The sequence below is a fragment of the Orbicella faveolata genome, unplaced genomic scaffold, assembly GCF_042242905.1.
Source record: "Orbicella faveolata isolate gen_17 unplaced genomic scaffold, um_ofav_v1 contig_27, whole genome shotgun sequence".
Lineage (NCBI taxonomy): Eukaryota > Metazoa > Cnidaria > Anthozoa > Scleractinia > Merulinidae > Orbicella > Orbicella faveolata.
In genome coordinates, this window is record NW_028301555.1 from 2478268 (window position 1) to 2495000 (window position 16733).

The following is a 16733-nucleotide window of genomic DNA, read 5'->3' on the forward strand; positions in this document are numbered from 1 at the left end:
TTTAAGGCGATAAAATTATGCGATTTCAAAATGGATCTAATAAAGTGGCAATTGAACTTCGTGTCGTGCAATTTTGGTCTGAAATCATACTTGTGATTTCAAATCGAACGAGCGCGCAGCGCTCGTTCGATTTTGAAATCACGCGTATGATTTCAGACCAAATTGCACTCCACTCAGTTCAATTACCATTATTTATTAAATCCATTTTGAAATCACTGGATATCCTTGCAATATGATTGGTTCTCAATGGTGCGATTTATTCACGAATCGCACTATTTTTTGCTCTAAATCGCATCTTTTTCTCAGCCCATGAGAATGGGCCAGTAAAACATAACAACCCATCAGATTTCAAGATTAGTTTACAGTAATCAATAAAATTTCAGGAAAATGAAAGGCAAAAAGCCACTGTGTGGAGAATTTTGCAAATACTATTGCCGAAACTTTGTTGTTATTGTAGCTTTTTTTCCAAAAAATTTGACAAATTTAATTAATTAGTTTCTGAATGACGATTATGAGCTCCTTTAGGCTGAAGACCTACTTTCATGGAAGTTCCCAGCTTTCAGTGTCCATTTTGACGAATATTTTGGCGATTTTTCTTCAACATCTGCTCAAGATCCGTATGATACTGAGTCCAGTAAAACATAAACAAACGAAAACCACACAACAACAAATTCAGAGTCATCTCAAGAAGGTAGATGTTTCCAGGTTTCCGGTAGTTTCAAACGAAGCAGCAAAACTGCTCAACTCTGTTGCTGTGAATAAACATAGTCAACATACGCCACACTGCACAAAATAGTGAATGAACGAACGTCTTAGGAAGCCGGTGCCAGTCCCGCCATCTTGGAAATATCTTAAAACAAATGGCGCTTCCAGAACTTGACAAGGTCCTGAGTATTGAGTCCTACGCCGAGGTTACAAAAAGAAACGGAGATGATAACGAGCTGGACCCCTTAAAATCATACCATTGAACGGCATTTAAAAGAAAAAAAACGTACTATCCACTTGGCATCGTACACTCGAGGGAGTTTCAACACTCAAAAGAAATCGATCGCAGAATTACACAGGATATGCACCTTCAAATTTCTTCTCCAAAGACAATGAAAAGTCGCAGCCTCAACCACAGAAGAAAGGTAGGCCTTCCATAATTGATTCAGGCGACGAAAATTGCACTTTTATACCTGAGGTAGACTATTTTCGACTTCAGATCAGAATTGCTAGTTTCTTTGTCATGCTCGAATGAGTTTTCGTCACATGACATCGTTTTGCATACTAAATTAGACCTAAAGGCGTTTCCGGTTCCGCTTTTTTAACAAACCGGCTACTGGAACAATACACCAAAAATCTAAAATTTAAGGCGATAAAATTGTGTGATTTCAAAATGGATCTAATAAAGTGGCAATTGAACTGAGTGGAGTGCAATTTGGTCTGAAATCATACTTGTGATTTCAAATCGAACTCGCGCTGCGCGCTCGTTCGATTTTGAAATCACGCGTATGATTTCAGACCAAATTGCACTCCACTCTGTTCAATTACCATTATTAATACATCCATCTCGTCCTGCTTTATCTTCTTCAAACGAAGAATGGCCAGATCCGACGTCACCAGGAACACATAAATTCATGTCTCCACACTATGATGAAGCGTTTGGTTTGACGCAAATTCCACAAGTAGTCATGAATATTGATTTCAAACTAGAACCAATCGTTGAGAAAACGTGGCCGCATATTTTCACGACTTGGATTTTCATTCTTATGCAAAACTATTATATCACTTCAAAAATATAATAAATACCTTTGACTGTTTGTAAAGATTAATTCGTGCGGCCGCCATATTTCGTTAAATAAATTAATTAAATTTTTTGTAATAATCTTATTAGTCGATTCTTGCCGGTTTATAGACATCCCTTGGTAAAGACCTGATTGCATACGAATCAAAGCTTATTAGCTATAAGCTAGAAACAAATAAAAAAAAAAAAAATAAAAGAACTGCTTTAAACCGTTTTTAAAGTTTGATATTTGTATGACGTTAGGGAAGGTACACGACATCCCAAAAAACAACTGCGAAGGAGACTAACCTCGGGGTGGAGCTTCCCTGTTCCCCTACCATTCCACGTGTTTTTCCCTTTCCGCGTTTTGTTTTTCCTAACCCTCTCCTCTGCGTTCTGACATACGAAACCCGTGTGTAAGTTCCTGGTTTCCCAGGGGGTTTCCTCCGACGTTAGCCTTACATTCACTTTGAATCCCACATGCAGTGACACCCAGCGTAATCCCCAAACACTTCCTTTAGTACTAGGTGTGTTTCTCCATATGTTCCCCTTATTATTCCAGTGTATCCCGGCAAATGTACATATGTTTCGCTGTGCATAGCACAGGACTTTCCCCTAGGGGTTTTGCCGCCCGACGTTATCCGTGGGCTGTCTTTGCTTGTTCTCTACACCGTGCGTCCCAATGTGCTACCCATTAACCAGAAGAAACCTAGGGAGAGTGTAATATCGTGGCCGCTTTTGAAGCTGTTATAGGAACAATAAGACTTCCCCTCTTGTTTTGTCACTAGTACTAGCTCAGTCAGCCCTATGCGCCCTATGCTGAAGAAACATAATATAATGATTTTGGATTTATGATGTCATGATTTTTGAACTGAGACTAATTCATCACTGATTTCTTTTCTGAAAGGACCCACTGGTTGATCTCTAACTGAAACCGTTAGATTACATCACTTACAGAAAATTAAGAATGAAATTCTGAACGGGAAGTGGAAACAAACATTTGGAGGACTTCAACGAATTCTCCCCGTAAGAGTTTTAAACTTCCTTTACATATTAAGGCACTGTTACCGAATAGTTGTAAGATTTTAACAGTGATGTATTCCAAGAATCTATCCAATCAAATCATGAATCTTTAATTGCAATCATTACAAGAACCCGTCGGCTAAGGAACAGGTGGCTATGAGGACAACAATGCAGTCCCACAATCCACTGCAAGACGAGACTCGGCCCATTTCCTTCTCGTTTCTTAAGTGGCGAATGCATTGACTGTGGATTCTTCAATGGAGTTTTCTCGCTCATTATACTGCAACTTTTGTGCGTTGCCTCATGTACTTCCTCGCACATTTCTTTTTGAAATTCCCGTGCATTGTATTTGCATTCGTTCCCCTGTGAATTTCTTGCGCGTTTCGCCGACGACTTCGTGTGTTCCCCTGGGGTTCCCGATAGGGTTTCCTCCCAGTACCATAGCCGTACATTTTTTGACCCTTGTGTCCCTTCATACATTTACTCTCGATCCCCCCTATGCCCCCCCCCCCGACCATGCGTTCCCTATACATTTCGTGAATGCTTGAAAAGGCGTCTCATATTGCATCTTGTGATTGAAGTACTTAAATATTTTTAAGGGTCTTCAAATAAATCGTCGGAAGTACTTGACAAAAGGCCTAGCTGAACGTTTTTCGTAGCGAGCACCGTAAGATCAGCCTGAAGGACGTGGAGGCGTAGCAGTTGTCCGTTTCGTGATCGGTCGCTGCCATTTTCGTGACCCTTAGAAATTTTTTCAACTATCAACGAGGTTTTCTCAACTTAATTAAAAGTGAAATTTGCAAGTAACCACCCAGTATCGAACCCGGAACCTCGGTTCTCTAACATCCCTCTAATGCTCCTAAACTACCGGGTTGATCCGCCAAATCTCCGCAAAATTTAATTATAAAACGTCACTTAATGAAATATTGATAGAGTTGCCCCAACCATCAAATAAAAGCTAACTGCAAGCAAACTGGTGTGAATATGAACAATTAAGCATTTGGTGAGTGCGCTTTTCTCCATCAACAAATTATAACCAGTTTCTACCTTGTCCAGGCCTAAACTAAAGCAGATATGGCATCGTCCATTCTGAAAGGCTTGGTTATCAATAATGGCATCAACCGTTTACGAAACAGAAATCAGCGGAGGCTTTCCCCACTCCCTGCGCACCTGACTTATTCTGGTGATCACCCCAGTTGCAAAGGGCGCGGAGTTTAATCAGACTTAACGCAAGAGGTGATTTTGAGGCTTTTATCAAAAACAAAAACAACAAAATATGCCAGCAAACATCGTATGTTCCCGAGGTACCGATGTACCAAAACTTTATTTCCACATTAAGAACGTTCATTTTATAAAACCCAACGTACAATAAACGAAAAAAAAAAAAAAAGATAACAGCAGTGACTACTATCAACTAGTAATCCATCGTATTGTACAACAGGTCCATAAATTGGCGTACTTCCCTGAAGTAAGACACCGTAAGTGCGAAAGAGCGGTGAAATTTCGAGTGAGTTGCATTCGAATCTTACGGCACTTAATCGTAATCTTTGAAGTTACCAAAGCTAAAAACATTGGGAAAGGGAACGATTTAAATCTCAATGAAAACTATCTAGTCTTTCTCAGTACGAGTCACAAAGTATACGATCGTGTGTTGCATTGAAGATAAACATGTAGTTTACGTAAACAAACTATCCAGTACTAAAATCTAATTGCTGTTAGTATTGTAATTATTGAAAGTTCGTAGTTCAAAAGTTCAAGTCTCGAGGAAGTCATACCTCGTAATTCTTTGGTTCCTGGAAGACAATTCGATGGCCCATCACGATACACTGGACGGGAATGCGTGACTGGCGGAGTGCCAGCGTGTCACGTAGTTGTCATGTAGAGCGAGTTACACTGGGTACCAACATTTTCCACTTATCAAGGTTGCGTGACCAATCAGCGTGATCTCAACCACGTGACACAGAGATTCTTCTGACGTCACTTCCGGTGTATCAGAAGCGAGAATAACTGGAACACTTCATATCAATTATAAATGTCGACAGTAAACGGAACCTTGTAAAAAGTCTCTTTCACAAACAGGATAAGTGTATGGCCACAGTTCTAGAGCTTGTTAACAACTCTGATACCGTTAACAGAGTTTGTTCTGTAAACAAGCCTTTATTTGTTCTTCAAGCGTAATAGCATGGGGACACTAGAAGATCTGTTAACACCAGCAGTTGATCCTCCGTGAACTTCTGTTTATGTTCTTGCCAATTGTCGTGGTGGGTTCGACGGAAATCCGACATGACTTTCTTTACAGTGGCCTAGCGAAACGACAAAAAAAAAAAAAACTTAAAAGTTAATGCTCCTTTCAATGGCGTTCAATCGAATGGTCCCACACCAGTCTTTCATACGTAGAAGTGACAAACCAGTAGTACCTGAGGAGCGTTCTGCTCGATAGCTTTCATTTGAATGGTCGCATACTTGGATTTCATTCACAAAAGCAAACTACTTATTTAAAACAAATTGTGTCCTTGATTTGCAAATAGATCTGTTGGATATGGCTATGCGTTTAAGAGAGGCATGCAATCTGCATTCTATGTGTAAGTCCCCGATACATTAGTATGAAATCTTTGTGACTTCTTGATTTCATTATTATTTGTTTAGGCAACACCCGCCTAGATTCGTCTTTGCTTCGTGCGGGCATACCCAAAAGTGTAAATTTATCTCCCTTTTAAATAAATAAAAAATACGTGTGAATGTGTGTGTCCAACAAAACGAAGAGAACACACTACATTTTAAATACCAGTTGCAAGGCGGACAAAGAAAGCCCCCGCGTTGCCCACGTTCCTCCATTTTCTCTTACCTGTATGGGATGTGGGTCATGAAGATGATCACCAAGGTCCAGCAAGATTTGTGGCATCCACGAGGGGACATCGTAAGGGAAGGCCTGGACACAACTAGCTAGACCCAGGACTCCAGCGTGACGATGGATAAGGGCTGGGGACGAATCAAAGACTTGATCAAAAGAATGTATAGAACTTTCGCTAAACGATGAGAATACAGTTACGTCATGAAATACTGAGGAAAACAAAACCTGGACGTTTTCGACTTTTATTTATTGAGTTAAGAGATGGGTAACGTTACTTTAGCTAATTCTGTTCATGTTGCTTCGCTAAGATTTCTAAACTTCCAATTGGCAGAGCAACAGTTATTCTAATGGCCAAAATCACGACCGCATATAACAAACAAAGATGATATTGAGCATTATAAATGGCACTTTCACACAAATTGAAATAAGATTGAATAACGTCTGGCCGTTGTTTTCAGGCTTGCCAGAGTGCAATCCGTTTTAATTTTCTACAGTTTTCTGCCCATCCACTTTCCCTGTTGACTTTCTTGTGTTTCTTTTGAGTTTTTTTTTTTCAGTGTTAAGCTGTTGTAGTGATATTTCAGTTAATTCTGTGACCAGATCAGCTCTAAAATTGCTTTAAATCGCAAGATCTGGCCCCTTGAACGGACGGACCGCTTTGGAGAACTAATCGACAGCGAATGTGTGAAAACATCGTGTATTTCAACAGCACAGCAAGGTGTATGGATATGAAAGATCATTGCAGTTATATGTACACAACTTACGCAGTTGTGAAAATAACGAGACCTGAACAAGATCTGAACCCATGACCTCTTTGATACCGTACAGTGCTCTACCAATTAAGCTATCAAGCCAACAGGAAGCTGGTCACCTTGTGAGTTCGTAATTTGTTGGGTCTCGTATTTGACCTATGAATTTAAAACGTTGCGTATCACCAATCTTAGATGTTCGCTACCACACAAATAATCGTAATTTTGATCACACATTCTGCGCATTATCGATGATATTCGACCAGATTGTAACAAGTTTGTCGTTCGTACCTGCATCATTGTTCAGTCCATTTGCACCAATCACTCCCTTCTTCTTTTTCTTGAGCTTGGTGTTTGCCATCTTTGTGAACTGTTTCTGTAAAAAACAGATGACAGATCATGAATTGCTGAGCATACAGCCCTGTACCTTAGTTCAATTGTTGTTTCTACCTGTGTGTGAATGAAACCTTAGTGTAGGACCATTCAAATGAAAACTACTGAGCAGATTTTTCAAGTGGTACTGTTATGACCATATACAGGGTTGATCTAACTGTTAAGTCTTTGCATGAAACCCTAGCGTGTGACCATTCAAATGAAAGCTATTGAGCAGTCCTTTCAAGTGGTACTGTTTATTATGCTGTACAAGGTGGATCTAACTTTTAAGTCTGTGGATGAAACCCTAGTGTGAGACCATTCAAATGAAGGCCGTTAAGCAGAGCTTTCAAGTAGCACTAAAACTAATTTCAGAGGTGCCAGCGTTAATCTCGTACCTGCAGTTCGTCATCAAGCTCAAAGAAGCCGTAATGAACCAGGCCACTGAATGTTACAGCCGCCATCTCTCGAACCTGTGGGAGATGAAAATGTAATAAGAAAGGACAAATTGAGGGAAAATGACAACAAAAGATAACTACAACAGCAACAAACAGGACGACAATGACTAAAACACCTGCGATGGCTATTGAGCTCGTTGCCATCAGTTGTAGCATTCTGATTGGTTCTCAACAACACATTTACCTCTAACTGCTCGTCTGCTAGGAGACTGAGCACCAGGTCCTTCACGTCCAGAACGAACTGAGGGTTACTGGTGATGGCGAAGAGGTTGGCAAAAATCATGACTTGTAGGTATTCCAAGACACTTCGCCTCGGATGCCACAAGTTATTACTAGCGATCTGACAAAGGAAGTGAAAAAAAAAAAAAAAAGAAACTGATGACAAATGCCTACAAAACAGGAAGCTTGAAAGTACGATAAGGTTACGAAATCACATTTAATTTGGTCTTTCTTGAAACCTATACGCGTTAAAATCGAGTGAAGGATGAATGTGGAACAAAGTTCTTTGGAGATTCTCTACTAAGCGATGTTCATGTCAATAAAAATCGTGACACTGCACGTGGCTAAACCAAGGAGGAATCATCGGAACGTGACGCATGACAAGGGAAACTTATCGCGTGACCAGATTTGGACGTGGCCAGGAGGACGTGACGCGTTACCAGATTTGCACTTGGCTAGGGGAACGTGGCATGGGACCAGATTTACTCATGGCTAAGACGTGGCGCGTGACCAGAAAATAAGATTCTACCAAGGGCGTTGAACATTTTGTTGGTTGTCTCGTTGTTCTAAAGTCCACCTCGCCAACAATAGAAAGAGTACGGACACTAACAATTAAATAGGTTTAGCCTAAAATGTCATAGGAACAAGAAAGCAACTGATATTTCAGATATTTCAAATCGCTTTAAAACGTACTTGTTTGACGGTGTTCAAGGCCAACGGTATCATGTTGAATGGCAGCTCCATTTGAGAGAGGTACGCAATGGTCTGAGGAGAAACGAGTTTCAAGAAAACGTTAAACAAAACACTTTCAACCCACATGGCTGGCAGCGTCCCTCCACCCCTACAAAACGTATATGGGTTATTGACCAAGTGTGAGGTCAAGATGGCTGGATATTGGTCACGTTCTTTTTTTGCGAGTTTATGGACCGAGACGTAGTGGAGGTCCATAAACTCGCAAACAAAAAACGAGGCCAATATTCAGCCATCTTGACCGAACAAGCTTGGTCAATGAAGGATTTACTATATGGCTTTCGGGGAAATTTTTCTTGCGGGACACGGCGGGTAGTCCCGAGCGGGCGAGATAGCTCCATCTTGCCGCTCGGGTAGCCAATCACAGCGCAGGATTTGATTCATCTTGCCCGCTCACGGAGCTTGCCATATAATAAAACTGCTTATTCTCACGTGATATTGTGGTATCGATTGGTGAGGTAGAACCGTACGTTATCAACCTACAGTGGAATCCCACCTTCTCGTTATTACGGCCACTTTATTCTGGCCCGAAAAAAAGGTCAGTCAGTCGTTTTCTCATTTAAAGAAATATGGCCTGATTTTTGTGGCCCGTTGGTGACCGGAATACCGGGACTCCGCTGCATTTGTATTCTACTTACCCTATGGCAGTAGTGTTGAAGTTCTGGATCGTCTTCTTGAGAATCGAAAAGAATTATCTGAAGGAAAAACACGAAATTAGCGGTCACTTCAGTTATTAATTTACTCTAAATTATTTGCCAGAATGCTTACCACAGGAAGAAGATCAAAGAATTCCTCAGGGCAGCTGTGTAAGGTGCGCACTGCATGCGATAGGAGCCAGTTTGTCACTAAAACAAGATAAAAGAAAAAGACACTAAACAAGAAAACAACAAAAACAGCAACAACAAAATACCCGAAACTGAGTCTTAAACTATCCTTGGGAATAAGGTTAATCAAACTGTAAAGCCGGGAAGAAACGTGCGAACGAACGAAAGACTTATCTAACCGACCGACCATCCGACCGAACGACGACCGAACGACGACCGAACGACGACCGAACATCGAACGAACCAAGGAACGAGTTCATCCATCCAACGAACCAAGTGACCCGAGCTACTTAAAGGGGCTAGGTCACGCAATTTTAGGCAATTTCAGCACTGATCAAATGGTCATAGAATTAACTAAAATATCACAAACACGGTTCAAAACTATAGAAGAACTCAAACAAAACACAGGAAAGCCAAGAAGGGACATGCATGTACAAAACTTGTGAGGATTAAAATGGATTGCATTCGGGTAAATTTGAAAAACGTCGGCCGACCTTTTTTCAAATTCATATCAGTTTATATCAAAATGTCATTTACACAGCTGGAAAATCATTCTCAGTTGTTATGGGGCCGTGATTTTGCAAATGAAAGACTCTTGCTCTGCCAATTTGACGTTTAGAGATCATACTTACCAAAATTAAACAAAATTAGCTAAAACAGCGTGACGTACCCCATTAACTTCAAGATGAAACTACTCACTTGTCTTCAACCGTTTGATGGCTTCTTTTCTGTCGTCACTATCACGTGACTCATCTTTTACCACGTCTTTCTCGATAACTCCGACATTTGCTACACTGACGTCACTTCCACCCATCTCCTTTTCGCGCGCCAATTCCTGTAATCCTGCCAGTTGCGGGAGTACCTTGCTGACAAACTGCTTCCGGTTTGGGGAGCGTGTCGGCACACTGTTGCGCAGTTTAAGGTCGTACATCAACACGCTACAAAGAACACTGCCAAGGAAACAAGATGAAGCTGTTAGCTCGTATAATTTGAAAAAGAGCAAAGAAAACAAATCGTTTTAAATACATAAAAGACTTGGGCGCCCCTGTAAGAAGCGCATTTTGTTTTTGCGTTTTGTAATCATTCGTGGCAGATTGCTAGCGAAACCATGCCTTCGTATCTGGCGGTGTTTGGCAAAGAAATAAAACGAGGAAATCAGAAGCACGCAAAAGAGTAAGCACAGAGCGCGAATTGCACTAGACCTGCGCGAGAAAGTACTCGTTCCACGCGTGCCCATGAATGTTGCGCCTAACATTAGAAGGAAGGTGGGGGATCTGGCGACTACCTGTCACAGACCATCACATTGCAATAGAAAGTAGCATTACTCCCACCAGGTTATTTCCAAAAATGTTGGAACAGACTCAGTTTAACCCTTATGTGTAAGTCATCTACCACTTGCAGCCCTGCACTGCATACAAACCTTCCAAGTCGATCTCGTACGTTCTTGTACGGATGGTTCAGATGGGTCTCAGCTACAGCCATCAACCGGTGAAGCAGTTCAGGGACTCGCCATTCCTGCTGACAAAGCGCTCCTTGAATGAAGTACAAACGACTGAAAAAGGAACAACACAGAGGTCAGAAATAGGGCTTTAAACGTTAAAATTCTACACAAAATTAAAAGAGTAGCACAACGCAAATGCTATTTTCAAGCGGGGAACTGCGCTAGAAGTCACATAACAAAACGTAGTTATAAGTAACGCAACGCATCTATCACGTATTAAACCGAACAGCACTAGATTTCACGTAACGTAGCTATAAGTAACACAACGCGACTTTCGTGCATTCAAGGGAAAAGCATAGACTTCATGCTACGTAAGTATAAGTAACGCAAACAACTTTCACGAATTTAAGGAAAGAACACGAGAGTTCATAACGCAGCCATAATTAAAGTATATAACGAGCAAAACTTAAATGCAAAGCACAAGAATTCACGTACAAAATTGCAACTATAGGTAAAAAAAAGCAGCTAACGTAGCGATAACTCAAAGACCCAGTTTTGACCAGAATGCATTGCGCACCGTGCAGCACTGGAAAACAAGAGACGCGCGATAAGCATAATGGTCAATACTGGATCTTTAATGTACCGTATTATATTATCACCTAGGAATTGCAAAAACAGTTCTTCACCTGAAGACACCACAATGTGATGGCTTTCTTTCTCCTCATTACCTGTCCGCTTGACAATATAATGATGTTGTACGGAGAAATTACATGTGATCACTGTTAAGAACTGGACTAAACTCACCTTGAGTCAGAGAATGAGCTGCGTTGATCGTCCAAAGGTTCTTCCAACAACAATTCTAGAAAACGATGAATGCGACGTGGATCCCGACTCTCCTGCAACAAAAAATCCCCGATGAAGTTCATTGAAATATTTTGAAGTATTTATCCTAACTTAAGTGTTTTAAGGACGTTCGCGCCAATTGTTATGTGTTTTAAGGACGTTCGCGCTTATTGTTTCTGCGCATCCTTACTGCGCACGCAAATTCACACGCCACTTCATGCATGAGAGCGCGCACTAAGTACTAAAATAAACAATGACAGGGCAGATGGCCATTGCTATAGCTTTGCCTGGATTTTACGATCTTGGACGTTCGGTGACCCGTACTTTTCTTTCCAGAAACAGACTTTATTTACAATTATCTCCACATTGTTCAAAAATGAACAAAAAATCAATGTGGGAAGTTAAAAAAATTTCAAGATTTCTGTCCCCGGGACATCGAATCCTACCATCTTGCGGCTGCAAGGGGCGTGAAACTATGGTCGCCAAATGCGAACTTGTTCTTTAAGGAACCTCACCAGTTGACTAAATTCACTTAATAGGTCCACTTAAAAACAATATTTGGCAGAGAACATTTCACTTCCAAGATCTAATTGCAATATTTTTGGGCTTACAGACACTGTGGCCTTATTCGCTAACGAAGGGGAATTTTTCATTTTAGGGTGTTCTTCCGGGCATGTTCTCTCCAAAACGAAGTCGGTGACCCCCCATTTTTTTACATTTCTGACATAACTAACTCATCATCTTACAGTGGTGAACGTTTCAGAAAAAAATCAATGTTGGAAAATGTTCGCGCGAACGTCCTTAATTGGAGACAGTGTAAATATCGTGAGCTAAAATCGAGCTTCCTCGATCAAGAGATTCTACTAGCTTTCAGTTGTACGACGGCAGCTTGTTAAATTTATCTTTGTTTCGAGACAAGCTCGAATAATTTATGATTTGCTATCAAAGACAAACCTCCCAAAGTTGACTTTTACCAGTAGTTTAACTCTATTGCTTCCCTATCTGTACACTGCGTTTGCTTAAGGCTGGTTTTGCAAGCGCATAAGGATAAGCATACAACGTACATAGATTACGGTGTCTTTTAAGGCTGGTTTTCACATTATAAGCATGAGGAACACGCAGTCACTGATGATTAGCGCATCTGTTAGAAAATGTCTCTGACATAAGACCCTACTTAATTGTCTTTGACTATGTTGCTTATGCTTACGCTTACGCGCCAGGGAGAACCAGTCTTAAATGAGCTCAGTCACGGTATTTTGAGTTATTTTGGCCACGGATAAGATTACCTTAAATTGAAGAAAACCTGAAAATAGTACTTCAACAAGATAGAAAAACACCAAAGAGATAATAATAAACCATAAAAGAACAAGGATGGTTAAGGATGGAGAAGATTGACACGGATCATAAACGAAGAACTTGAAAAATTTAGGCTAAACTTTTCAAGCTGTTCAAACGGTGACGCAGCTCCTTTAAGAAGCGGTTTTTGTTAGGACATGTTCCTAACAAGGGCGCTAATTATCAACATTTTACTGTGAAAGGTCATTTGGTCCATAATAGCAGAAGCTCACCACAGCAGTAGCCATGCAAGTACCCCAATCCTCTAAGGTCTCCACGTTCACGGCCGATAGGGCCTTTCTCAGAAGAGGCACTAGAAAGTCCCACAGATTTTCAACCTAAAAATATGAAAAACTGATCAAACTCGGGAACAAACAAACAAACAAACATATAAACAAGAGAATGAAGAATGTGAAGACATGATTGATCATCGCAGTTATATACACAACTTGAGCAGAACAAAGAATATTAAGCTTTAGAAAAGAAAAGCAAATAAACAGTTCTCCTGAGGGAGGTTCTCGCTACAGTTTTTTTGTTAGATTGTAAGAAGCTTACGAGGCAGCAATGTGGCGAAATGGTCGTCAATCCGCTGCCACGAGGCGTCATTATAACACATCTTCCACTCCTAATTCGTGATTGGAATATTCAGTGCGAGGGAACGGTTTTCATTTGAGGGTCGTAGAACTGAAACCAAAGCAACCACTCTCGCCAATCACAAAGGACTTAAACAATCCAGTGAACCAATCAGAACTCGAAGCAAGTACATGTAGCTGACGCAAAGCGCGGGAAAACGTGTGTGAGCGAGTCAAGATTGATTTTGGTATTACGTCTGATTGGCTGACAAAGTAGCACGAGTTCTTTTTAAGCCGATCGCTTAGCGTCGCAATGTAAAACCAAAGCAAACGCAAATTACTTTCGACACTCAAGTGAAAACTCTTGATTCTGGTTTATGTAACTAGAGATATGGGTGTCCAAAGGTAGATTAATACCTACGAAACGCCTCACTTGTTTGTCTATACCTTTTCAAATTTCCAGTGTTTGCACCCGCGGATAACAGCGGCGATGATTTCTACAGCGCACCTTTGACTGCTCTCCTACAAAAGAATAAAAAACAAATACACAAACGGGTTATATTAAAAGAGCTGAGGTATTTCATGCCGAGCCACATAGCGTCTAAAGAAGAGATCAGTGCGAGGAACACGAAGTTACATGTACACTGTTTACCTTACCTGTGGGTCTATACAAAGTCGTTCAAGATGAGGCTTTATTACATCTACAAATGTGTCGTCAAAGTTTCTAAATAGACCCTGTTGAGAAAAAATATACAACACTGATTAGTAAGAAAGATACTGCGCCAGTTCTTACCAGTTACAAAACCGATTACTACCGACTGCCAATTCGTGGCGGGGACCCCATTCTGACTTTTCCCGCCACTGTCTGAACACACGCAAATGAAAAGTTTTGTGATTAGCTGATACGTGCGCCGATTTTTTCCCACCACTTTGGGCGCGCGAATACTGGCGCGAATTGGTTAATAATTTTTTAATCAGCTCAGTTACAGAAATGAGCATTTCGACTTTCCCAGCCCCTCTGGGTTATGTAGAGAGATTATTGGTGACTGCTACTTTTAAGACCAGCGACATCATCCAGATTTGTCGTACGACGTCCAAATGCATGGTTCGGTTGATTTTCGAAGCAACTCTAGCGTTAGGCTCGATTATCAGTCACTGGTCGGGAAAATCGAGAGAACGATACAAATCAAACGTTCTCTAGTGTTCACTGGTTAGAATTCTATGACCGGTCAATTTTCCAACAAGTTTCGCATCCATTGCTCAAAAAATGACCAATAAAATTTCTACCATCAAGTGTGATGAGCGAAATTTCATGGGTTTTATTTAGTTATTCTTTATTTCTTATTTACGACACAACTAACGACAGAAATCTTTTCTCTGACCTTGAACAACACAAAGCGATGAACGTTGAATTTATCTTTGCCTTTCCTATCTTCCAAGGATAGAAACGAGATGAATTTTGACATAAATTCTTCCTGACTAAAGGCATCGTAAATTGGCTGCTCCTCCTGAAAAAAACAAAAACAACAGCAAAACAAGTCACTCGGGGCACCAGTCAAAGAGGACACGAACAAAGCAAGGATTGTAACCTTTGCGGCCTTTCTGGGGTGGTCATGCTTCGGAATGCTTCTCCAGGGAGAGTGGGAAGAGTAACTTTTGTCAGGCGAACAAAGATTTTCATTAGAGTATACGACTTAGCCTGAAATGTCAGTCATCTCCCGCCCCCTATATAAGACTTAAATGAACAGTGTATTTACCCTGTTTTATAGGAATAAGAACTTTATGACCTCGAAGGGATTCCCATGTTGTGAAAAGAATTACTGCAAATACTATATGAATTAACGCCAAACTCCCACACTTATACTCTTGTACCTACAGCTCTAATAATTCTTAAATAGATGACCGTGTATGTACATAATAAAACACAACCCAACAATACATATATTTTACTTACCTCCGAAAGTTGGTCACGTGTTCTCCCTAGAATTGGCTGTTGGTCTGCGGGAGCATAGGTCAGCAGTTTTCTAGACAAAGCATGCACAGGCACATGTTAAATTTGTTTACTTAGTGAAGCGTGCGGGAAGGTTTCTTTTACAGAATTTTACAAGAAGAAATAATAGACTTTTGTTTATCCTACAATACAAGACGCGTCTAACTGTGACACACTTCGTTTCTGTGAACAAATGCCCGACCACACTGAGTGGTCTGCAGTTAGAAGATTAATAAACTATCTCATCTTGTGAGAAATCAAGTCGTAACTTCATGTGGAGGCGCTAAGCGTTTGACTAGAAACACCCTAAGGCTTGCATTCTGGTTGTTTGGAGGCGTTAGAAGGTCCAAACAATTTGCACGGTTGCTGGCCACGTGAGTGAAAACACTCTATACCATAGTTCTACTGTTTATTCAAATACTTACTTTGGCCATGTATAGTAGCCCCAGTGAGTTTTATCGATGAAAACACAGCCTTCCCACTCATTTTTGGTCTTGGGGAGATCACTAGACGAATATTGCAACCTGCAGAATGAACAGGAAAAAATAGAGATTTATTTCACCAGAAAGTATGTATATTTATCAACTCTATATCAGGTATCTAAAAGTCATATCTTACCATCTGTTATCTTCCCGATCACCGGGCTGAATAACTGTTGTCGTGGGCTCTGGTAGACCAGCTGAAGACAGAACAAGAATAGACTGTGTATTACGCTATTTATCATATGACTAAGAAAATTACTTCATTGTGATTGGCTGAGAGCAGACGAATTTATCGTTAATTCTTAATTTGTACTGCGGTGAAAATTAACACACGCGCGTTCATAATTTTCTCCCTCATATAATGAACGAGTAATCGTTAAAATGTGAGAGCAATTAAGGATTTACGCTACTCGTGATATTTAAAAATTTTGTCAGATTGCACTCGCCCTAAGTCTCGTGTAATTTTAAGACAATTTTCAAAAATCACAGGTAGTGTTAACCCACAATAGGATTCGAATTCATACGATTACCTATACTACTCTTAAAAATGGCAACTACACTTAGCAGCTAATCACTGGGGACATCAAAAACACTCTACAAAAATACTCCCGTTGATCTGAATTTACACATTTTTCATGTTCACCGACTTCCTCAAGTTTTGGTCATCCCTGATTATTAGTAGTTTTTTTTATTACCTTTATGTTTTTCTCCCTGCCTAGACTACGTAATCCATTATTTGGACGTTCCCTTCGACAGCTCCAGGCTAGCGGATTTGCTGCTTGACTAGTAGTTGCTCCAAAAAAGGGCTTTACACTACAACACAATGTCTCCAACTTACCCAAAGAGTAGCCTACAAAATTAACTGCGGCAGTCGAATAGAACAGCAAAAGTTCGACTTTGATTCAGACATGAATTTAACATGTGCCGAATCTAATGCATACATTACGGATACATAATATAATTTATATTTTACTTTCAAGGTTTTGTGTTGAATTAGCAATTAAGTTCGACTCCATTAAGTTCCACGTCTGAATCAACTGTCGAACTCAATCATTTGAG

At 40.5% G+C, this 16733-nt stretch overlaps 1 protein-coding gene across 6 annotated transcripts in view; it reads right to left on the reverse strand.

Moving 5' to 3' along the window:
- Positions 1-4080: 4080 nt before the first annotated feature.
- Positions 4081-16733, reverse strand: part of LOC110044537 (proteasome activator complex subunit 4-like) — a 47010-nt gene continuing 34357 nt past the window's right edge. For 5 of the 6 annotated variants that reach the window (XM_089297172.1, XM_089297171.1, XM_089297169.1 and 2 more), the window contains 18 exons: positions 15811-15871; positions 15618-15716; positions 15157-15226; positions 14585-14710; positions 13860-13937; positions 13650-13724; positions 12864-12968; positions 11257-11348; positions 10432-10563; positions 9711-9961; positions 8956-9032; positions 8826-8882; positions 8131-8202; positions 7403-7558; positions 7159-7233; positions 6680-6764; positions 5634-5767; positions 4081-5091 (listed from right to left, as the gene is read on the reverse strand). In XM_089297172.1, coding sequence (XP_089153298.1) covers positions 4957-5091; positions 5634-5767; positions 6680-6764; positions 7159-7233; positions 7403-7558; positions 8131-8202; positions 8826-8882; positions 8956-9032; positions 9711-9961; positions 10432-10563; positions 11257-11348; positions 12864-12968; positions 13650-13724; positions 13860-13937; positions 14585-14710; positions 15157-15226; positions 15618-15716; positions 15811-15871 — 1880 coding nt within the window. In that variant the 3' untranslated portion in view covers positions 4081-4956. The remainder of the gene's footprint in view (positions 5092-5633; positions 5768-6679; positions 6765-7158; positions 7234-7402; positions 7559-8130; positions 8203-8825; positions 8883-8955; positions 9033-9710; positions 9962-10431; positions 10564-11256; positions 11349-12863; positions 12969-13649; positions 13725-13859; positions 13938-14584; positions 14711-15156; positions 15227-15617; positions 15717-15810; positions 15872-16733) is intronic. The other variant, XM_089297170.1, reaches the window with a different exon arrangement.